The following is a 24,917-nucleotide window of genomic DNA, read 5'->3' as shown; positions in this document are numbered from 1 at the left end:
TCCTACAATGTAAACAAACACAAAAATAAGTATAGCATAGGGTATTTGGTCAGCATAACATGAATGGGAGCAGAAAACTGTTGTAATCTATGGCTGCAGCACATATCCGGCATAAAAGGCTCAATATCTGGAAATGCTCAAGTGATGTCACCGGGCACACTCTGGAATCTTAATAGGTACACCTTGGGTAACAACAAACTGCAAAGAAAAAAACTTTATCAGACGAAGCTGGGTTGGGCTGATATTTGGCTTTTAGCTGCCGGACTAGGAGTAGATGTCTTGCAGGAAGGGGAGAGGTGCCTTGATGATCTTTTGATGTTGTGTTGGTGATGATGATGATGATGATGATGATGTTTGTGATGATGATGTTTTGGAGTAGGCCTGCATTAGCCTAGTTATTTAATTTACTGAGAAATTTATTTTGCCCTCCAACAGGGGCCTACGGCCCCACTTTGAAAATCACTGGACTTCACAACACAAAAGATGCTTTCTCTGTAGGCCTACATGATGCATGCACACACCACCACCACACCACCATCGTATTTTGCGCTGGGTCAACTATTTAGGATCCGAGTTATTACTTCTTAGAAATATCCAACGTCCTAAATGTCCCAATGTTAAAAGTACAAAATGTCAAAGGACTGTCAAAAGTATAGAAATGCATCAGTCTGCATCGTGACAGATGTTTCACTTATTTTGTCGGAGGCTTTTATTATCTAAACAGGACTGACACTGAACCGGAAGTTGATTACCCCCAAGTTTCATTTTCGTAGAATTGAACATCGGAAAGCGGCGGGAGAGACCGCAACAGAATTTTGTCAGTGTTGTTTACATTTAGTTAAGCTGAAAACACACCAACGCTGGTATGTCAGCTGCGTCGCCATCTAGTAGTCTTGTAGTTGGGTATATCTTGCCACCAAAGCAAGACGTTGCTGAGACGGCTGAGCCTGATACGAAGCAAAAGGATGGATCTGTCTCCGAAGGAGAGGACGACGACGAGGAGGAGGATGAGCCCGAGTTCCTTGACATGGGGGAAATGCAGAACTTATCAGACGGAGGACGCTTGTTTCAGTCATCCTTACCACGAAGACATGAGGGTAAATGATAGTGTCATGTCATGTTGTTTTCATGTGAAGGTCTAATTAGTGTCGATATCGTCTGTCCAAGCGGGCTGTACAGAAAGCAAACGTATTGTGTTCACCACATTGCACAGAGTTTGGACCTTAATAGTTTATTGAAACTTAAGATAACGTTGTCACCAATGAGCATTTGGAGAACGTGTCCCCCTTTTACATCGACTGATTAGATGGCCTTATACCATGTCAACAGTTCCCTTCCCTTGCGGAACATCCCAGTTGAAGTGCTTTAGCATTGCAGAACACTGACCTGTGCTTATGGTGGGGTAATGATTATGATGGCTGGTAGTACACGACGCGTGTGGTTATTTTGGGCACGGGCGCACAGGTCTGATGCCTTGCTCAAGGACACCATGCACAAATGCCATCAAGAAGTGCATAAATGCATTAAATTAGTTACTAATAGTTTCACTTCTCCATCATCAGTTGTTCTATTTGTAGGCCTAAGGTTTTCAAACCAACAATCCTTCCATAACCAGCTCAGTACTAGGAAGAGTTTGTTATACATATACGTTTACTCCAGAATTCATGCTACCCATTCACAAACGCGCACACAACTTTTTCACACGCATTTTCCACCAGCAACACTTGCTGTACTTTCGTCAGACCAGTAAATATTAGTTTATAACTCACCCAGTAAATAGGCTACTTAATGAAAAGATAGGCATATTGTTGAAATGAGAAGCATAGTTGCAATGCCTACTCCGGCCACCATCCTGCATGCCTTATATCAGCTGTCATTTCCCAGTCCAACATGTCATAGAATCAAATTCTGGCAAAATCTGGCGCTTACGCAGTAGCCCACCTTAAAGAACACCGTCCCGCCACTGAAAAAAATTAACTACCATAGCACTACACCACTATGTGCACAGTCACAGCGCCTAATACATTACAACTTGGTCATTGCCATTCTGGTAACAGCTAATTTATTTTTTAGAAGAAGATACCGCACAAAGGCCATACTGGCCGAAACGTTGTTTTCTTAATAAATTGCAGCACCATGGACAAGACTGTGGGGTATCTTCTTCTAAAAAAACTGACCTACCTGCACCTCGAAACCTCTGGTGTGCGTTTGTTTCCTCCTTCAAAAAATAGCTAATTTATAACAGGGGTAGTGTCTTAAGGGGTAAGGGAGAAACGGATTATGAAAGTTGAATTAAAATCTGTGTCGGTCTGGCCCCAAAGTGGCTGATTTCACGTGAAATGACCCTATACTCCTCTCTACTCTACGCCCAGTTGACTTCTTTGACCGGCGCTCCCTCAAGACCCTGCGCGTGCAAGGCCGCTTCCCGTTGACGGACCCCTGGTGGGAGGTGACGTGTCGGGTGGGGCGCCCCCGCAGCAAATGTGTGGCCCTCTACGGGTTCCCCTCCTACGCCCTGCGCAGGGACCTGCGGGGGGAAGATGGATGCTCGGTGCTGTCACTGTTCCTGAATGCGTGTGGTGTGTCACCAGATCACATGAAATGGTTTATGGAGTGGTGGAGGCTGGAGAAGGAGGTACAGTATACAAGACATACATGAATGTTTACTTTGTGTACCACCTGATGTCTGAGACCCAAGTAGCCCCTTCATGGCACAGTGCAGCTCCAGCATCAGTGCAATGCGCCACTGGACCCTCAGAGAGGTTTACTTCTCATCAGTGTTGGGAATAACGCATTACAATACGAATTAATTACTGTAATTTCTGTAGTAACTAAGATGTAATATAGATATAATGTAAAGGCATTACAGGGGAAAACGCTGTAATATGTACTATTTACAATGCTAGTAACTTGAGTTACAATACGTTTTACTCTAGCCTGGATTTTAATTGTGTTCAGTGTGGTGGGTCAGAAAGAAGCTATTCCTGAACCTGCTACTTTTTAGCCTGAATGCTGCCGAAACACTTCTTCCTAACATCTGCTGAAACACACTGTCAACCCATTACATTGTCATTTCTATATAATCTTAGGATCTCTGCTACGTATTTTGTAGGTGGAGGGTGGAGAAGGCGGTGGGAATTCCATTGAACTGAGTGATGTGCCGGAGTTCCTGGAGGAGTTTGGGGAGAAGAACAAGAAGAACAAGGAAGTTGCAAAGTCCATGAGCAGCTCTGTCTTGCACTCAGGTAAGAAGGATGGGTGGGTGGACTGTATGGCAGACAGAAAGATCTGAAGGGGGGCGTTATACTAAGAACATGGTTAAGTAATAAACCAGGCTTAGTTATTCTACAGGAAGTGCTAAACCTGCTAATAAATGTACCTGCAGGTATCCTTTAATTAAGAAAATTAGGACCCTAGTCTCTGCTATTAGATGATTTACCTCTACCACAAGGTTAGCTTAACCCTGTTTACTACTGAACCATCTTCTTAGTATTACCCCCTCTCGAATAAGCCGTTCCTCTTTTTTTTGACCAGTTTCGTTTTGGTTAGAATATGAAGTATCATTCAGGCAAATTGATATCATAACATAACCCCCCCCCACACACACACACACACACACACACACACCATCCCAGGAACTGGTAATTAAGCGCCTTCCTACTCCGCTGATGTGTGCATTTCTCTGTCTGTTTCTCTTTGTGTGTGTGTGTGTGTGTGTGTGTGTGTGTGTGTGTGTGTGTGTGTGTGTGTCTGTCTGTCTGTCTGTCTGTCTGTCTGTCTGTCTCTCTGTCTCTCTGTCTCTCTGTCTGTCTGTCTGTCTGTCTGTCTGTCTGTCTGTCTGTCTGTCTGTCTGTCTGTCTGGCTGTCTGTCTGTGTACCTCAGGTCCAGGTGTGTGCGTTGCCGCTTCCTCCCTCTACCCTCTGGTGATGAGGCACCTTCCCACCTTGCTGCCGCGCCAGTTCCTGGAGCTCCTGGGCCTGGGCAGGAGGAGAGATGACGAGCCTGCCCAGGAACAAGCTGACGCTCCCCAGGCACAGTGCCTGCTGACGCGCCTGGAGGAGGTTATAGACACGGAGGTCTGGAAGATGGGCTTCAGTCATGTGAGTTTTATTCAGCATTACACACTATATACAGTAGAAGTTCAACCACACACACACACACACACACACACACACACACACACACACACACACACACACACACACACTGTTCTGCAGAAGCGGAGCACTTCTCAAAAGTTCCACGATAACAAAACTACAGTTAACTAGAAGCACATGATTGTATACCACCGTAAATTTTCAGATTCCTGTTTTCAATTTAACTTCATTTTTTTCCATTTGTCTTTAGAAGTACAGATATGAGTAATAATGGTCATTGTTATGAGTAATAATAAAAAAATGTTTAGTTAGCATTGTCGTAAGTTTCATGGCTTGTGATTTGACGTCAGTTGTGTGCACACAAGTTCCTTCTTTCAGTTCAATTTGAGGGTACTCTGGCATTGTCCTATGCGGATGTGAGACATTTGAGGTGTGTCTTGTGGATGAATGTGAACGCCTGGTTCTACCGCAATGGCCTGAGTGCTCATAGGTTGACAGGCCTTGTGTTTTTACACACACACACACACACACACACACACACACACACACACACACACACACACACACACACACACACACACACACACACACACACACACACACACACACACACACTCTCCACACACAGCTACTGGCGGTTACGTTGTGTCAAAGTCAGGCAGACTAACATTTCATTTTAAGATTTTCCATTTGTATGCCATATCAGTGGCATTTTTTGAAAATACTTATTTTATTACATTTCAAATTGTATCTCATACCGTATACAGGGTAATCATGGGACATGGAATTTTTTGGAATATCAGGGAAATGCCGTTCTAGACGGGGCAGTCCGGGTTATTGATCATTTTTGTATGGGAAGTTAGAGATAAGAGGGAATATTGGTCCAGCAGATGAAAACATGTGTGTTTATAGTGCTCAGCAATAATGAGTACACCCCTTTTAAAAAGTAACATTTCGGACAATATTTCAATAAGCACACAAGTTATCTCCAAAATATACATACAGTAGAGTAAATTTAATATGACATCTGTTGGGCTTACTACATAATGAGACTAATAATATACGGTAACTTAAATTACATATTTTTTCCATGTTTGTGGAAAAACATTGAGTACGCCCCTTTGTTAAAACTCCATAGAAAGGATCATGATCTGCTTAAGTAGTGACAGTACATGTTGAGCCTCGGTTATAATCTTATTGTCACAAAATGGTAGTGACAAAGTCTTAATCGGTTACCTAATGTTATGGTACAGATGAGTGTTTTCAGCAGAGACTGAATAGGCCCGTCGATAGGCCCATCTGCAGTAAAAGGCTACTACACGGTAGGTACTATTTGTGACTTGTAGGAGGACATTACATTCATACACAACATTCACACATTTCATCCGGTGAACACTAACTCTTATTGCGTCCTTTTGTCATGTGTTTTCTGTGTCAATGTGTGTGACAGGAAGTGAGAGAAAACTGTTGAGTGGGCTGTGTTGGGTGGGTGGGATTGGGTGTAAGGGTGCACAGTAAAAAAAAAAGAAAAAAAAGAAGTTTCAGTGTTAATTCTGCACTGTTCTGAGAATATATGGTTCCAACCAATTTAGCATTATCGCAACTCTTGAGTGTTGAGTTAACACCCAGAGTTGATTTTGGACAATATTATAGAATGGTATCATCCTCAAAATAGTGTTGAATTAATACTGCATTTGTTTTACTTTATGGAGAGACATACTACGTGACAAGTAAGTGCTATAGTCATCGGCTTAGACCATTATATATGCCAAGGTTTCAATGCCCAGCAATTACCCAGGAATCTTTCTTACTGTACTTCAAAACCACTTGAGCAGGAGCAAGTTCTTGAAATCGTCAAAAGGTTGCAAAGATGGAAAGTTTTTAGACATGTAAATACACATGGGTGTACACATCACTTGCAGAAGTTTCAATGCATTTGCCCTCATAAGTTGAAGAACTGCTCCCCCTAGTGAGGTAGCAGAGTAATAAAATAAAATCTTAGTGTCATCCTGTGTCTGAATTGTGCTTTTGTGTGTGTGTGTGTGTGTGTGTGTGTGTGTGTGTGTGTGTGTGTGTGTGTGTGTGTGTATGTGTGTATGTGTGTATGTGTGTATGTGTGTGTGTGTGTGTGTGTGTGTGTGTGTGTGTGTGTGTGTGTGTGTGTGTGTGTGTGTGTGTGTGTGTGTGTGTGTGTGTGTGTGTGTCTATTCATCCATGTACGTTATGTGTGTGTGTTTCTCACCAGATTCTGTACAAGGATCTGGGCTTGATCCGTTGCGAGGCGCGGCTCGAGGCCTTCGAAGCCTGTGGCCTTTTCCAGAACATTCCGCAGCTGCAGCGTCAGGCCCTGCAGGTGTACGAGCAGCTGAAGTGTCGCTGCCAGGGCTCAGGTAGGACCAATCAGAGGGTTTCAGGTTCATGTTCTGCACCAGCAGGTGGGCTTCCACATCCTCCATACATAGCTCAAGTGCAAGGCACTTAGTCCCACGTTTCTGCAGGGTTCCCCCCAGAACTTTATTGCTAAGGCCGGGCGCCCACCTTGACTAGGTGCCCCGGAAAAATAAAGATTTTATGGTGTGGATGTAATTTGTATGTAAGCAAGTTGCTGAATGCAAGCGGATTCACCAAGATGTAAACTTTTAGGGATTTCACATCATATTTCTCGTGACAATGCACAGAATAGCCTTCCCAATGATCATAATCCCGATCCTCTGATAACAGATAGCCCTCTACCTCCTTGACTAACGAAAATTGTGCAGGAAACACCGTTCCTACACTGTAAAGAAATGCAAAGTTCCTTCAACACTTGGAGTTTAACATCTTCTAGAGTGCATTTGGTCCCAGAGTACTCTCCAAGTGTCGAATTAATACTGCATTTTGTACTGTTTACTGGATACACAGTAGTTGATAACGTCTGGCCTTGCATAAAAGCGATAACTTTTTTCTCTTCCGTACCCGCTAAGCCTTTTTGCCATGCTATGTGTATCCCCTAACTCTTACTCTTAATTTCTTCCTCTTATTTTTCATGCATTTGGTATCATTAATATTTTTCTACGTACTCCCTGTGGTGTGCTCACGTACCCCTACTGGTACACACACCACTGGTTGGGAAACACTGCGCTAACTAAGTACAATGTAATGTACAGGCAGCACCTATGTGGAGCGTGGAGACCTGGAGGAGCACATGAGGCCCTGGATGGACGAGGTGTACGTCTGGGAGGCCGTTCGCTTCCTCAAGCAGCATGGCATAGTGCAGCTGGAACGTCAGAAGGTGAACAGAACACACTACTTACACACACGCACATAATAATAATAATAATAGTAATAATAATGATAATAATAATAATAATAATAATAATAATAATAATGCTTTCGTTTTATATAGCGCCTTTCAAAACACCCTAGGTCGCTTCACAGAGTATCGTGTAGGAAAGTGTGAGTGTGTGTGCGCGTCAGTGCGTGAGCGTGTGTGTGAATCAGTGTTAATTTCGTCAGCTTTTTTTGATTTAGTCTTAGTCTTAGTCACAATGACGAAAAACAATTTTAGTCTTAGTCATATTTTAGTCATTGGCTTCCCAATTTAGTCTTAGTCTTAGTCAAAATGACGAAAATCAATTTTAGTCATAGTCAAATTTTAGTCATTTTAGTCATTTTAGTCAACATTTCAAATTTTAGTCATTTTAGCCATTTTAGTCAACATTTCAAATTTTAGTCATTTTAGTCAATATTGTGGTGTAAAATTAATAACCTTCAATGGCTATCGTTATTTCAATACTAATATAGCCTATTGCAGCAAATATTCACCTTGTTACTTGGTCATTTTCCACCAAAACCCAAATCAGTCATTTCAACATCATAGAGCAAAAGAGCATCACACACACACACACACACTTCCAGGTGCAAGCTTCTCTGCTTCTCTCTCTCTCTCTCTCTCTCTCTCTCTCTCTCTCTCTCTCTCTCTCTCTCTCTCTCTCTCTCGTGCATTAGAAGCTGCTGCATAGTCTACTATTTGATTTTGAGTTTAATCACGGAGGAAGCTACTCTTCTTCACCTGACCGCGTGACAAAGCCTGCAGATTGCCGGCAGTGGGAAGACCAGACATCCCAAGTCTGCATGAAGTCCAAGAAGTCTCCCTGATAGTGGCTTCCCGATGACCACGAGTCAGATAAAATATTGCTGATGTTAGACTATGCAAGTTAGCGGTTTTTGTTTTCAATTGGCAATGCGAGCAGAGAACGATAATGACTCGTGCGGTATGCGTGGAGGCTTAAATAGATTGTGCGAGCACACTTCGTATGCCATGCAGAAGTCCCAGGAAAAATAGTTAGGCAGGGGTACGCAGACTGGACGATAGAAAGGACATGCACATACAAATATTTAAACACGAATGCTGTTTTGTTTGTCGGGGGTGTCGAGGCTCGATAAGCATGACCCTGAAAAGAGTTTTTGGAACTTAGGAAGACGCTGCAGACGCATGGAGATGCTGTCGACTTCCTCGGGTCTTTTAGCGTTGCTCTCGACGAGAACAAGTTCAAATCTCAAAGTTTCAAATCTCAACAGTTTTAAACTCCTCAGCGATCGCCCATCCATTGATTCTTTTCAAAACTAGGCTACAGTAGCCGTGCCTCTGTTTAGACAGGCCAACTTTCCCCCTGCTGGCGCGCGCTCCCGCGGTGACTGATTTAAATCAATTCACAAATCCGACCTTCATGATTTGCTTGCGAACTGCCTACACATTTGGTTAAACAACAAATATAGCAAACATTACAAAAAAAGAACAAACAACGAACGCCGGGTTAAGACAGCCTAAGTGAAAAGGAGAATAGTGGAAGCTCGAGGAGGTTTAGAATGACAGTATCAGAGGAGGATTGGCGCGACTGTCATTACTGCAGAAACACGTCTTCGTCATGGACAAGAGGGTTGTTGAAGATGTTTCAAAATTAACACTTCCCTCAACGTCGGCTATTTTCTCTCTTTCTCTGGGAATGTTTTAGGACCTAAACTCAACTTAATGGACTCACTGAACTACTAGGCTACAGAACTACTGACTGAGCCGCCAGCTGCCAGCAGAGACAAGCCAGGCAACACAGCGTGAGCGCGCAATCACCTATGAAGTTCAAGACACTTAGGCCTATATTACAATTACAAATTACAAATTAATTATAAATAATTACATTTTTTAATGTCCATTCGTCCATGGCTTGTAAATTTCGTCTCGTCTTAGTCTCCTTGACGATTTTTTTTTTAAATTTTCGTCATATTTTTATTAGCTGGAGGCATTTTTTATTTCGTCATCGTCTCGTCATCGTCAAGGGAAAAAGGGGCGTTGACGAAATATTTTCGTCATCGTCGTGGTTGACGAAATTAACACTGGTGTGAATGCATGTAAGTGAAAGTGCTTGTGGAATTAGCAGCCATAAGCATCCAGGAAGAGATGTGTCTTAAGGTGTTGCTTAAACATGGCTAGTGAAGGGGCATTCTGGATGTGGTCGGGCAGATTCTTCCAAAGAATAGGAGCAGCAACATGGAAGGCTCTGTCACTGGTGGCCTTGAGCCTGGTACGAGGGACGATCAGCTGGCCCTTGGAAGAGGACCGCAGGGATCTCGAGGGGTCATAAGGGTGAAGGAGGTCTTTGAGGTAGTGGGGTGCCTGACCATGGAGGGATTTGAAGGTTAGAAGGAGGACTTTGTAGATAATGCGTGACTTGATGAGCAGCCAGCTCTGCTTGAGTATGGGGGTGATGTGCTGCCAGGGTCTAGTGCCTGTTAGGATCCTGGCAGTAGAGTTGTGGACATATTGCAGTCTGTCTAGGGCCTTGTTGGGTAGACCAAGCAGGATGGCATTGCAGTAGTCCAGACGGGAGGAGATGAAGGAGTGAGTGAGCGTCTCTGTAACTGTCTTGGAGAGTGAAGGCCTGAGTCTGGAGATGTTTCTGAGATGATAGAATGCCAATTTGGAGACTTTTTTGATGTGGGAGTGAAGTGAAAGTGATGAATCCATGATGACACCCAGGTTACGTACTTCAGGGGATGGGGTGATGGTGCATCCATCGATGTCCAGGTGGAGATCTCCAACCTCCAACATGCTAACTACATCATAACAGCATTGCTATGACATTACAGAGAGCCATCATGCTGCGCTAAGGGGTTAAGGACTACAGTACTATGGCATAGAGAAGGTGGAACAATAGAACGTGATGCTCCAGTTAGTTTGTGTTTTTCACACTGATTGAATAGAACACTGCACACGTCATACAGTATACCCAAACAAACACACTTGTACGTTTGTATTTCAGGTAAGGTTGTGTGTGCCTTGAGCTAAGAATGCCAGGGACACGTTTTTAAAATCGAGAATGTGTATCTTTGATTGACAGATTCATTAATTCTGGAAATAATCTACTGAAAATATTACACACAGTGCACCTAGTGTCATTTTGTAACGGAGCTCCTCATACCTTTCACTCCCTCCAGGTGGTGCTGCAGAACTTCTACACATACGAGACGGGCATCGGAGAGCGGCTGGCTATGCTGACCAGGGCGGAGGGGTCGGAGCACTGGCGAATCAGGCTGGACGTCAGGCAGGTCCTGAGGAATGCAGAGCTGAAGAGGAGGAGGGCACGGGCCGAAGCAGAGGCCAAAGCTGCGGCCGAGACTGAGGCTGAGGAAAGGGCAGGGACAGGCAGAAGGAGAGAGACACCTGGAGGAGGAGGAGAACTTGTGAATGGGGCTGGACCCTCTCACCCAGAGTCTGAGGTGGGGAGAGGGGGGAGGGCCACGGCGGTGGTGAATGGGGATGTAGCAACAGCAGGACGAGCACTAAGGGATAGGAATAATAATGGGCAGGATGAAGGGCATCACAACAGGGAGATGATGGAGATGGGGGCACATCCCCCTCAGACGTACCCCTCACAAAATGGCGGCTCCAGCTCCTCGTGGGACCTGAACTTTGACCTCACCTACTCCACCCCGACTCTGACGCCAACCTCAACCCTAAACCCCACTCCAACTCTTACTCAGGTAGTACTGAGTTTGTTTGTGCCGCTAAAGCCATGCTTCTTCACACGTGATGATGTTGGATGTGGTTCACTTAAATGCAGGAAATCTACTCGTGTAGTGCAGTGGTTTTCAAAGTGGGGCGAAGAGGTGCTAGGCGGGCCACGGCAAGTTAGAAGAAAAAGTATAGCAAAACAAAATTGATAATTAAATAATTAAATAATTCATGTACATTAAAATAAACACAGCTAAGCAATTTTCCCTTCAGTTAAGAACTGCATTATAATAATCTATTGTATCTCTGAACATTACTACTATTGTTATTCTATATATCTGAATGTGGGCCTGACACACAGATAAAGACTATGATCATGAGAGGGAGTGCATAGAAAAATAGTGTGGCACAACCAATGTAAGGGGGAGTCTTGTGTGGAATGTACCAGTGTATGGGGGGCCTTGTCATGGTAAAGTTGTAGTGTACCAGTGTGCAGCGATTTCCCACTTTAGCTGTATTATGTTACTGTTAAAAACAGTATGCTACACAGTGAGTCAATTAGGCCAGTGTTTCTCAAGGTTTTCTACCATTCCCCCCTTCAAAATGGTTATAAAAATACAAACGAATAGCCACAAATTAATAAATAAATGCCCTAAATCAATTAAAGCCCAACTTTTGTTGAACATCGAAAACATGCATTTCAAAATACTGTTTGATTCGTTGGAAAAAGATGAGGCTTTGGATTTTCACAGATATCAATTGTGGAACCAACGCTTCTCGTTTAATTATACTCTCCTAAAATGCAATGGAGCCTTTTTCATGATGTTCCTTAAACATGTGATGGACAATAAGTGACTATATGGGGAGTGACTGTGTGAGATTATGTTGGTGTGGCTGTTGATCAATTTGTGGTGCTTGTTTTTCGTATTCTTATTCTGTAGTGGGAAGCAGTGACACAACAATACTGTGCAATTCATTCTGAATGAAAACAACATGCTATCTCTGTCTCAGGAGGCTCCGTTCCCTGGTGCGGACCAGGCGGAGGTGGAAGTGGAATTAGACCCGGATCAGGTGCGGGCAGCTGAGATGATCTGCGCCAACCCGGTGACGGTGATCAGCGGCAAGGGCGGCTGTGGTAAGACGACGGTGGTGAGCCTGGTGTTCCAGGCTGCCATGCAGCAGGAGAGGAGCGAGCAGGAGGAGGTGGAGAGGGCCTGCCAGGACTTCCAGAACGACCTCCTGGACAACTCGCAGCCCGTGGAGCAGACGCACCAGAGCAATGGTGGTAAGCAGGCGATAAGACGATATGCTGTACCAGGTCACCTTGTGGAAGAGGTAAATCATCTAATAGAGGATCCTCGAGTCCACATTTTCTTAACTCATAACGCCTGCAGATATATGTATTAGCTGGTTTACCACTTCCTGTTCAATGCAGAGGGTCTTAAGTAACAGATTAAGACTTGGTCATTACCATTTTGGTGACAACAATAATAATAATAATAATAATTGCAAAAATTAGACCTATGTTGTCCCTGCGTGATGCTGAAACACTAATTCATGCATTTGTTACATCTAGATTGGACTACTGCAATGCATTATTTTCTGGCCTTCCATCTAGCACTACAAATAGGCTTCAGCTTGTGCAAAATGCTGCAGCAAGGGTATTAACAAGGACCAAGAAACGTGAACATATTACACCAATCCCAGCCTCCCTCCATTGGTTGCCTGTTCACCTCAGAGCAGACTTTAAAATCTTGCTGCTCACGTACAAAGCCCTACACGGCCTAGCACCCACTTATTTGTCCGAGCTGCTCACACCCTACATTCCAGCTCGGTCCCTGCGGTCCGTGCATGCTGGACTCCTGTCTATCCCTGAGGTGCAGAAGAAGTCAGCTGGCCACAGGGCTTTTGCCTTCCGCGCACCCACATTATGGAACAGTCTCCCCTCAATATTAGGCAGGCAGGCTCTATTGGGATCTTTTAAATCCAGATTAAAAACATTTTTGTTTTCATCGCATTGTGTTAGGCTCTGAAATGCATTGGTCTTTTGTTATAATTTTGTCTTAGGTTCCTATTTCTATTCTTTTTTATGTTCTCTGTTTTCTTTCACCTATACTTTTTTTTAGTATTAGGCTTGTTTAAATGACCATAGCCTACTTTTTGATTATTTCCCCATCATCTTTATTGTACTACTCATTTTCTTTTATTATCTTTTAGAGTTAATTTACTATTTAATTTAATTGTATTTTTTGTTTTTACAGTGTACTGCACTTTAAGCAATAAATATTATTATTATTATTATAAGGTTATAACAGAGGCTTTGCACTAAGAGGTTAACCATGTACTTAGTTTATCCCCCAGGTTTTGAAGTCATTATTGCGAAATCAAAATGTTTACACCCCTCTAGAAGGGAACCAGCAGAAGGAGAAAAAAGAGGAGCAGAAGGAAGGAGAGAAAGAGGATGAGGAGAAGGTGGAGGTTCTTCTGACCGCCCCTACTGGTCGAGCTGCCAGCTTGCTGAACAAGAGGACTGGACTACCTGCCTACACCATGCACCAGGTGACCACACGCCTCCTTGACCTCATCATAGCACTCTGACCCTCAGTGCCCTGCCGATGTGCTAACCAATTGGCTGTATATTCTATGGGTTCTTTCTTTCTCAGGTGTTGTTCAGCTACATGCACTGGAAGAAGTTGGGGGCGGAGAAGGCCAAGGCTCAGGCCCAGACGGAGGCCCAGGCGCGGGCCGAGGGCACGGACAAGCGGGGGCCCTGGAAGTTCCGACGGGTGCGGGCGCTAGTGGTGGACGAAGGCAGTCTGGTGTCCGTGCAGATCCTCCACTCACTCCTCACCATCCTCTCCAAAGAGGCCTGCCTGCAGAAGTTCATCATGCTCGGTAGGCAGTAATAAGATGGACTGCAGATGGAAATGGACTGTATTAGCTATAATCTGGCACAAGCCATCTTTTGACTTTTGTAAACAAAGACTATTGTCCAAGGTCCCTGCTGAACTAAACTACATCACTACTACTACTACTACTACTACTACTCGGTTAGCACCTTTTAGCCTGATGCAACAGCCACTTTCATTTCACTTTCTGGAAACAGCATGATCTTGCTTAGGGTTTATTCACTACAGTGTACATTGTTGAACTACAAATGTAGCCCAATAGACAACGTCACGGTCTCACTTCTGTTCGCTGATTGACCTTGTCACCAGCTTGTACTTCCACGTTTTCAGAACAGTCTTCTACAACTCCTATTTACTCCTACACAACTTTTTGACCTTTACTCCATTAAGCCACAGCTGCTGCTGCCACTGATCAATGATGATGATTATAGTAGTGGTGGTAAATTATATTTAATTTAAGTTTATCCTTCTCTGTAACCAGAGGTTAAGTTGTCAATTGTTGACACTTTTGAAACAGCTTTCAATAGTTGAGTGTTGCAGTATGCCTATTGTAATACCTTTCCTCCTTCAGTTTTCAAATTGTGTGTGCAAAAGGTGTTAAAGGAATAATTTCTGCTCAATAGCAGGTGAAAGCCTGCAAGACTGTGAAAGCATTCTTGCCATTGGCTTGTTTACATTTAGTGGATTTTCCGAGCGTGGGAATCACGATGCTGAAAACCAAAGAGAAACTGATTTGGAGGACACACACACACACACACACACACACACACACACACACACACACACACACACACACACACACACACACACACACACACACACACACACACACACACACACACACACACTGTTCTGAAATGACTCTTGGACAGAGAGGCAGCTGTATCGCACTCAGTTCAGCCTGTCAGCCAAATGGACTGCAAAAAAACTAGACTGGAAATCAATGGGCGAACAAACTGCTGTCAACAAATCAATGGGGCGATTTAACAAATGCGCTCAGTTTTTAGGCCGAAAAGACTAATGCACTCTGAGCTGCCCTTGGTGCCTCAGTGCTTCATCATCTAGTGGGCGGCTTTTGTGGAAAACACCCCAACTTCTTTTTTGTAGGTGAAAAAACAGACACACAGCCCTGCCTGAATATCTCTACACTGAGAAAAGAAACTTGGTGAATGGTGGATGGCAAGTTCAATTTAGGACGTCTTATCAGTCAGAGGAACTAATGCTGGTGCTGCAACTTATCTTCTACCATTTACTACATTTCTCTCATTTAATTGTTAATGAGTGGATCAGGGGAGCGGTCATGGCCAACAAAGGCAACAACTTAAATTCAACTAACTACCTATTCCCTCAAGATATCTGTATGTGTGAGCACAAGGAGGGAAATCTCATCCTTTGCCATTTCAATTACTACAGGAGTGTATTTAATGCAAGAATAACACAAAACATGGTTTTATATTGTTGTAATCAGGGGGGTATACTAAGAAGCTGGTTGTGGTAGAGGTAAATCATGTAATAGAAGAGGCTGGGAGCCCTCATTTTCTTAAATAAAAAAATAAGCCTGTAGGTATATGTATTAGCAGGTTTATCACTCCTTGTTTGTGAACTAAGCCTGGTTTATCACTTAAAGGTGCATTTTAAAGATGGTGGCCAGAGTAAGTATTGCAATTATGCTGCTCTTTAAAACTGTGCTGCCTATTGCCAAATCTTTTAATGAAAATGTACTGAGTAATAAACTAGTATTTACTAGTACGAGCAAAGTCCACGTTTTGCAGCTAAAATATCTATTTCTGGAAATTCAAAATGGCGTACCATGGAGAAGATCCCCCTTTTCATGTATGAATAGTGCAATTTTCCCAGTCATAATGAATACTCATTTGTGAACATTTGTGAATGGTCAGCATGAATTCTTGAAATAAACTACTAAAAATATTACACAGTGCTCCTTGTTCTTACAGCAGTTGGAGTATTGTTCGTACTGTGTGTGTGTGTTCGGACAGGTGATGTGCGTCAGCTGCCCAGCATAGAGCCGGGTAACGCGCTGTACGACCTCTTCCACAGCCTGAGCCGGGTGCGCTGGTCCATTGAGATGAGGACCAACCACAGGGCAGAGTCCCAACTCATCGTAGACAACGCTGGAAAGTGAGTGGCTAAAGCCAGGCTCAAACTACACAACTTTAAAATTGTGTCCGATTTTGATTTGCACAAGACGCATAAAGAGAATCACAGCTGTCAATCGTATCCCAGGAAACCAGCTGTCAGTAACTCTATGATTCAGCAAATGTGAACTTTAGGGTGTATTCTTGTATTCAGTCATTGGTTCAAATTGATATTGAATCACTTTTAATCTAAGCTTATGTTGGCTAGGTCTAATTGTGGTGGGAGTTGTGTGTGTTTTTTTTTTTATCGAGAAAGTAAAATGCAGTGTTGTCTAACAGATGTCTTATTGTATGGTTAGTTACCAACATGAATAAAATATTGTGAATGACGTGTTACTCCTGATGTGCCCGCCTGTGCTGTAGGATAGCAGACATGGGTCAGAAGCGCACCTACCACCCGCTGGACTTTGACTGGGAGGTGGACATGAACCAGCCGTCCCCACAGACACTTGCTCAGGACAAGAGGTTCATCTACGTCAGGGTGTCACACAACGACACCGGTGAGTTAGGGAGGGTTTGTTTTATTCAGACAGACTGGTAATGAATTTAAGATGGGGGCCTGTTTACTAAGTTAGAGTTTGTAACTTTTTTGAGTAACGGTAGTTTATTTCCAGAATGTACGGTTTGCTGCCAATTCACAAACTCTTTCTCATGCTTTTTCATGTATATACCACCACCACCAATTTGTAAAATGTTCCTGATGACTTGGAAATGGGCACATCATAATGTACATGAATAGTAGGGGTGTGAAAAAAAAAATCCTCATGACAATGCATCATGATAATGTATTGCGATGCTTATTTCCACGATATACTGCATGGATTAATGAAAATCAATTATTTAAAAGTAACCGGTGCCACTGGTTCATTTTTTTCAGTAGATAACAGGTAATATTTCCGTTGTAATGGAAGCTTTCTTCCAGATGCTATCTGTAAAATGTTTAATAAAATGAATTGACTTGTTGTGAATACATAGATGATACACAGCAACTGACAAATAAGCTATATTTTGAAACATTTACTGAAGTAAATATCGCAATGCATCACAATAGTACATGAATCCCAATGCATCATGGAATGAATCACATCATGGCTTGAGTATCGTGATGTGCATTGAATCGCGAACCCTTTGCCAATACCCACCCACCCCCTGTGGTATTCCATGTCCGCTATTTTGAATTGCCAGTCATAGACATTTTTGGCTGCTAGAACTTGCTGTGCTTTGGTCAAACCAGTAAATATTGGTTCATAACATCATGTTTATAACCTAGAATGTGTGAAAAAGTAACATACAGCACATAACAGAAATAATGACTAAAATTACATCCTCCACCTTTAAAGGCGCTCTAATTAACTTAACGTATTAGTGGTCGAATGATTCATTTAAGCATCCGGTAACTTGTCTGTGGTCTTCAAACCCCACTGCAAAAGAGGCAGCTCGATCACATGAGAACTGTGTAGTCAACCTCTTATATTGTAAAAGTGTAAATATACTTCTGGATTTTCTTAATCTGCCCTGAAAGTCAAGCTGTGGTGCAAGTGTGGGTGGCAGTCTGACCTTCAGATGGTGTGCGTGTGTGTGTGCGTGTGCGTGTGTGTGTGCGTGTGCGTGTGCGTGTGCGTGTGCGTGTGTGTGTGTGTGTGTGTGTGTGTGTGTGTGTGTGTGTGTGTGTGTGTGTGTGTGTGTGTGTGCGTGTGCGTGCGTGCGTGTGTGTGCGTGTGTGTGTGTGTCCTCGAGCTGGATGTGCGTGTGCGTGTGGGTGCCTTTTTCTCTTGAGCTCAACCTTATCTTTGTGTTTGCCTTGTGTTTGTCAGCCATTCAGGATGCTGTGGCTCTTCTACTCAGACGTGGCATTGGCCTTCAAGACCACAAGAGCTCTCAGTTCATCGCCTTCAGAAGGTAAAGGTAAACTCTCAACAATGCAAATCGCCTAGACCTCTAGGAATGTGGACTTTGGTAGAGTACACATTCAAATGGAAAGACCACATTCTGATGAATAGAATAGTCAGGACATAGAATAGAAATATCGAAATAATACAGTCGTATTTAAATCTGAGGGGAGGAGTAGGTGTGTGTGTGCGTGTGCGTGTGCGTGTGCGCGTGCGCGTACGCGTGCGCGTGCGCGTGTGTGATGGAAAGAGAGAGATTGTGGTTGGGAGAGTAACAAACAGATTCTTTGTCTTCACAGGAAGGACTGTGACCTCATCAATGAGCTCTGCTGCAAGCATTATGTTGATCATCCTACCAGGTGCAGCACTGTATGTGTGTGTGTGTGTGTGTGTGTGTGTGTGTGTGTGTGTGTGTGTGTGTGTGTGTGTGTGTGTGTGTGTGTGTGTGTGTGTGTGTGTGTGTGTGTGTTTGCTTGCTCATGTGTGTGTTCGTTCGTGTGTGTGTTGGTGTATGTTTGTTGATGTGTGTTTGTTTGTGTGGATGATTGCTAGGATTGTAAATAATAATCGATATGTATCGATGCATCGATCCTACAGCCGACGATCGGATTGAAACATATCATATCGTGGGGCAATCCTTAGTATTCTTAAAGGAACAGGAACTTAAAGGTTTCAAAAATAAAGTGTGTTCTTTTCTCACCTGAGATGAGTTCCAGAGATGAGTTTTTTTTTCTTCAGCTTTTTCCGAGATCCCAGTCACTGTAATGAGGCAGGCATTTGTTTGCATTTCAAAAAAACATCTTGATTTATTCCCAATAACATCCAAAAGGTTATGCAACATTAGCAGACAACTAGCAAACAGCAATACCTTTTGGGATAATATTTGGAGTAGGCCCATGTTAAGAAAGTTTATAATGTAAACAAAGTCTACCCCCATTAGAATAGCTCAGATCTCGGAAAGGGCTGAGTCAAAAAAATGCAACATCACCAGGTACTGGCAAGTCAAGGGTAGTGTGAGCAATGCAACAGCAGATTGAAATTTGCAGAAGTTATCCTTTAAGGCACCCAGTGCTCTCCAATGCAAAGCTGAGCCAAGCTAATGCTCACAAGGTTGTGCTGCACGAATTGCTGACTGGGGCCGTGTCCGAAGACTAATCAGGTCAGGGAGGAACTCATCTCAGGTAAGAGAAGAACATACTTTATTTTTGAAACACGGTGGGCTGTTCCTTTAAGTATCAAAAATAATTGAATCACTGCCTTAAGAAACCAATATCAAATCATATCGTCATGGAGGCTGGGATTTATTCCCCTAATTTTTGCTCCCAAAAATCTGAATCTCTGTGTGTGTGTGTGTGTATTTTTTCTCTGTCTCTCTCTCTCTCTCTCTCTCTCTCTCTCTCTCTCTCTCTCTCTCTCTCCCACCCAGGAACCATAAGCGGAGGCTGGATTTCCGGGTGGGCGATAAAATCTGCTGCACGCGCAATAACTACGTTCCCGACAGGGGTGACGACGTCGGAGTGGCCCAAAAAGAACCATCATCACCAGCAGCGACACAGCTGGTAACCAGAGAACAATTTTTACAATAGAAAAGTCATGAAAACAATAACTATATCAACAATAGCTACATTTCCATCTGTCTGTGTGGTGTGTTTGTGTGGTCTAATGTTTCAGGAATTGGTCTAACTATTCGAAGTATTGGTTCTAATCCTGCATCAGGTTAGGAATAATCTGTGCTTGTCTCCTACAGCCTCCTTGTCTTGAGTAAATTGGATAAGGCATTTACTGTAACTTCACATTCATTGCTCCAGGGATTGTAAACCAATACCCTGTGCCTGAGTCAGCTAAAAGGGACTTTGGTGTCTGTTAAATGTAATGTATTGTGACTGCAATGCATCAGAACTGAAAAAAACAGATTGCTTGCATGCCCCTGTGGACCCGAGTTAAAGTCCGGCCTGGGTCATGTCCCCCGACCCTGTCCCATCTCTCTCTTCCACTCTCTTCCTGTCATACTCTGTCCTATCATCAATGAGGACACAAAATGCCCTTGAAAAGAAAGAACTGAACCTTGTACGTTGAGAAGGCCCTTTCAAAATGAATGGAGACTGTCCCAGCTTTCTAGAGAGCCGAGTGAGATCCAGTAAGTGCAATAAATGTAATGTAATGTCTTCCTACAGGCCACACAGGACGATGACCCTCAGGAGGGGGGCAGCCACACAGGGATGAGAAGGGGGGAGGGAAAGAAGGAGGTCCGCAAGGAACGCTTGTGTAACGGAGAGATCTTCTACATCATACAGGTGAGAGAGAGAGAGAGATGTTGCCTGATTGATGTATTGATTTGATTGGAGGAATTGATTAATTGGTCGATTGACTGATTCCGAGATGTGGAATTGAAGTTTATCACATACAGTACATTGTTTTGCTGGTGGGGTAATCTCCTACAAGCATCACACTGGCAATGCAGAATTGCATTTTGCAATATTACAGAAATATTTTTTGGAAACATACAATACAGCACTGCAGCTTACTTGCAGCTTACGTGCAGCTCAACAACACGTAGATGACCTCCATGAATTTAAGACATATTGGTTGAAATTCGAAGACAAATTGTGACTTTTCAAGGCTTTATTTGTCAAAACCAAAATTTAACACAATTTACAAAATACAACAATAAAATCGTCATACTTTTTAAGGCTGGCGGCGACCCTGCTGGTGATGGTCACTGCATCGCAGTCCTCTGCATCTCACTCTCTCTGTCTTCATGGCAGGATCATACAGTCATTGACGAAAGTGGTAGAAGGAAGAGGTACCTCCTTTTGGATGACGGACAGGGGAAGGAGCTCTGGGTTCTCTTCAGGGAGGTGAACAGACTGTGCCGCCTACAGCATGCATGGGCTCGCACCATACACACCTTCCAGGTGAACACACACACACACACACACACACACACACACACACACACACACACACACACACACACACACACACACACACACACACACACACACACACACACACACACACACACACACACACAGCACATTGTTTGTACTGTGTGTGCGTGTACAGTTATGCTCCAAATCCTTCAAATAAACTGTACTTTAATGAGCACAAATCCATTGGGGACACTGCACGTTCATAGCACATTCTATTTCACAGCAAGAAAATTGGGAAAAGCGATTATATTTTACAATATTTGTTTCAATGTAATGTTAAAAAAATCTATCTTTGGAAACTAAAAAAAAAAACAAGAAATGACTGCAATTATTTTGAGCATAGCTGTATGTATGTATGTATGTTTTTGTTTCTCTGTGTGTGTGTGTGTCAGGGCTCGGAGGCGGAGACCATTGTGTACGTGGTGGGCAGCGGTGTCGCTCAGGACTGGCGCCACGTCTACACGGCCGTCACCCGAGGACAGAAGCGTGTCTACGTGGTCTCCAGGGACGCCGACCTTGAGAAGGCCATCAGAGGCCACATCAAGGCACGCAACACCCGTCTGGCACAGCTGGTGCGAGAACTGGTTGCATCGCAAGTCCCAGGACCTGGACAGCAGAGGGAGGGGTTGGTGGGGGAGGATGGGGAGAACCAGCCTGGCTTCACGCAGCCCAACCCAGCCACCCCGTCTAGGCGAGGCCCAGGCTTTGGGTTGTCACAGGCCTCACAGACCCCGGGACCTTATGGATGGAGTAAGGATATAAAGAAAGAGATTAAGAAGGAGACTGAGATTAAAATGGAGAGAGAGATTAAGATAGATAATATCAAGGTGGAGGTTAAAATTAAGGAAAACGTCAAAATCAAGGAAGAAAACGAAGAAGTGGCTTGTTATCAGATGGACACGCATGCTTCCTATCTGCAGCCCATTGCAGGACCTTCTGGCATTCACCAGAACATCAAAGTAGAGAAGAAGGGGGAACATTTTCATCAAAGCACAATTGACGCATGGCTGAGACACCGCACCAACAAGGAACCCTCCTCCACAATGTGCAGGGACGTCAAAAGAGAAGAAGACGAGGACCAGGACTTGGACACGAGTGATGCCTGTTTGCGGGACGACCTGATGTTCAGTCAGGCATATAAATGGTCACCTATGGAGGAGGTGGAGGACCCCACGGACCCAGGGCCCAGTAAAGTGAAGGATTCGTCACAGGCGTCACAGGGGAACCTGGATAGTCCAGTCGGCAGCAAGCGGCTGGCCGAGCATGAGGGTCACCACCTCAGCACTCCCCATAAGCAAGCAAGGGTGGGTATCTTTCCATGACATAACATGAGTCAACATGCAAAGGCGTCATGCACAAACGCGGTAGACAGTTCAAATCGGCGTATTATCTTACTTACTTTTATGATGCCATGTTGACATTACATTACAAGCTGTTATGTTATGTAACATAACATTGCACTACATGTCATTACATTGCATTCAAGTTGAAGCTCATTACTAAAGTATGTGGTCTTGATCAGGTGATGTGTCTCCATAAAACCATTTCTGTTCAACTTTTGGATGACCGAAAAGGAAAAACATGTTGCTTTAACTTGTTACTTGTTGTTCTCTGTCTCTTTGTCTCTTGCTGTCTGTTTGTTCTCCCTCCAACTCTGCTCCTTCTGCAGGTTGCCTCAGTGCATACCCCTACCGGTGCTTCAAGTCTTGGCCTGCTGTCTCTCAACTCCCCCAGCCCAGCCCCTTTTGTGAAGCACCTGTTTCCACGGGAACGGGAGGATACGGACGACAATGCAGCCAACCTCAGCCCCAGGCACACACCGACAAACTCGCAGACACAAACTCCGAGCTCAGCCTATAGGTTCAAGCCCAGAGCATTCGCCGCTCTCTGGAAGGAGTTTGTTTCTAGTGCTGCTTCCCAGTATAATGGACAATCTGAGGAGCAGGAGGGGGCAGAAGGTGGAGCAGGGCCCAGCAACAGCCACCCACAAGAGGCCTCGCCGTCTAGGCGAGTCCCAGGCTTCAGCCGGCCTCACGGTGACCACACAGGAACAGACGCCGCAGCGTCCAAAGATGACACATTGAAAGTAAGGGGTAATAATCCAAACTCGCAGGACCTACAGGATGACTTTGCATTCTCTCAGGCATATACCTGGTCGCCTATGAGCTGTGGGGAGGACCCATCATCAGCAGTAGCTAATGGGAGTTTGGTGGCAGACAGGTTGGACTTTCAGCCTTTAGAAGAGGATGACGCTCTCTAAGAGCACCTGAAATTGTCATGAACAGAGTGTATGAGTTCTGCTGAGCAGCACAGTGGAATAACACTGTCTTGTTGAGAATTAAGTACGTGTGTACACACATACACACTTCTGGAGGTGAGAGATGATTGAGCTAGAAGGCAGTAAAGGGTATAATGTTTGTTTGCAATCATTGTGGATGTACACAAATTGTCAGTATTATATGGAGGTTAATCACTTGACATCCTCGCAGATGATGTCTAGGTCTTGCCGTGGCCAACATTATTTTATGATGGCCACTCAGCCAGACAGTAGTTTCAAAAAAAGCCAGTGGCCTTTGGTTGGTTAGCAATATTTGATTCCACCCACAGCTGACCTCACATAATTCAAATTGGAGACTGTACTTTCACCAGTGTTGAAGGAGGCTGGTCAATGTCTTGACGTTTGTTTTTGTTCTTTCAAATGAACATAGCACTTCAGTGTTAAGTGTTAAGCAAGTAAGGAAGGGAGAAGTCTTGTCTAATCAGGTATGAAAAAAATGAAAATCATTTTTTTATATAATGGAGCGGGGAAACTGCTTGAAATTGTTATTTTTTTTTTAAATTTGAGTTTTGTTTGTCTCCGGCTTTGTCTAGATCTTCTTCTTCTTCTTCTTCTTCTTCTTCTTCTTCTTCTTCTTCTTCTTCTTCTTCTTCTTCTTCTTCTTCTTCTTCTTCTTCTTCTTCTTCTTCTTCTTCTTCTTCTTCTTCTTCTTCTTCTTCTTCTTCTTCTTCTTCTTCTTCTTCTTCTTCTTCTTCCGTGGGTTAGTCAGATGACCCCATCTTGATGCTCTCTCAGTTGTTGATGCCAGGGTCTTACTGGAAAAATTCCTGGCCATGTTTACTGCTCTACTGCAATTGGCTCTGCCAAAGGTACCGTCTTGTCTGCCTCAGACATCAAACACGGGGTATTTACCTGTTACAGTAGAACTGGAACTCTTTTTATTTTATTTCCTTTCACTGATTAACAAAGGTAAAATATCTATTTTTTTCTTCTGTTTTATGGAAGTTGTACTGTACATACTGTATGTGCAAAAGGCACGCTAACCACATCTCACACATTTTTCTACTGGGCTTTTTTATTGAAGGTATTTTTCTAGTCATGTTGGTGCCAAACTGTCCTCAGTTCTTACCAATACATCTACATTGCTTTCCATGACATCATGTTCTTCTGTAAGTGCCTTTGATATGAGATGTTAACATCAAAGATTGTCTGGGCTCTGCCTTTTCACAGGATCTGTTTGTATGTCCTAAAGCAATCATAAAAGTTCTATTGTTTCACATTTCTGCTGTCATAGATTTGTATCAGAGATACAGTGTTGTTTAGCACTCTTTGTATATGCCTCCCTCCTCCTCCCACCAAAAAAAGGGCATCATGTCTCAAACACAACACCATAGCACAACAGCACTACACTAATATACTATTCAATCTGAACTTTTTAATCTAGATATTCTGAGGTCACTGTGAGTGTGATGATCACACTGGCCATACTGATCTCTATGGCTTCCCTGTGTGGACATAACTGGACCTAGTGCCTATAAAAAGTCTACACACCCTGTTCCAATTCTACATTTTTGTTGTAAAAGGTGTTGTATGTAAAACAAATGACAGAAAGACGAATAAATTCACAACTTTTCCCACTTAAATCTAAACTATTATCCTGTACCAT

General features: G+C 43.6%; 1 protein-coding gene across 1 annotated transcript; it reads left to right on the top strand.

Moving 5' to 3' along the window:
- Positions 1 to 775: 775 nt before the first annotated feature.
- Positions 776 to 24,530, top strand: helb (helicase (DNA) B). The gene is made up of 19 exons (XM_063211449.1): positions 776 to 1,097; positions 2,373 to 2,635; positions 3,113 to 3,245; positions 3,884 to 4,101; positions 6,344 to 6,488; positions 7,245 to 7,369; positions 10,570 to 11,115; positions 12,098 to 12,371; positions 13,494 to 13,645; positions 13,750 to 13,981; positions 15,993 to 16,134; positions 16,515 to 16,651; positions 17,966 to 18,050; positions 18,340 to 18,399; positions 19,467 to 19,599; positions 20,215 to 20,334; positions 20,806 to 20,955; positions 21,366 to 22,277; positions 22,643 to 24,530. The coding sequence occupies exons 1-19, from the start codon at positions 866 to 868 to the stop codon at positions 23,231 to 23,233; spliced, it is 4,650 nt and encodes a 1,549-aa protein (XP_063067519.1). The 5' UTR covers positions 776 to 865; the 3' UTR covers positions 23,234 to 24,530.
- Positions 24,531 to 24,917: the final 387 nt, after the last annotated feature.

The sequence above is a fragment of the Engraulis encrasicolus genome, chromosome 12 (assembly GCF_034702125.1).
Source record: "Engraulis encrasicolus isolate BLACKSEA-1 chromosome 12, IST_EnEncr_1.0, whole genome shotgun sequence".
Classification (NCBI taxonomy): Eukaryota; Metazoa; Chordata; class Actinopteri; order Clupeiformes; family Engraulidae; genus Engraulis; species Engraulis encrasicolus.
The sequence above is the reverse complement of the archived record's forward strand: the minus strand, read 5'-3'. Positions and strand labels throughout refer to the sequence as shown.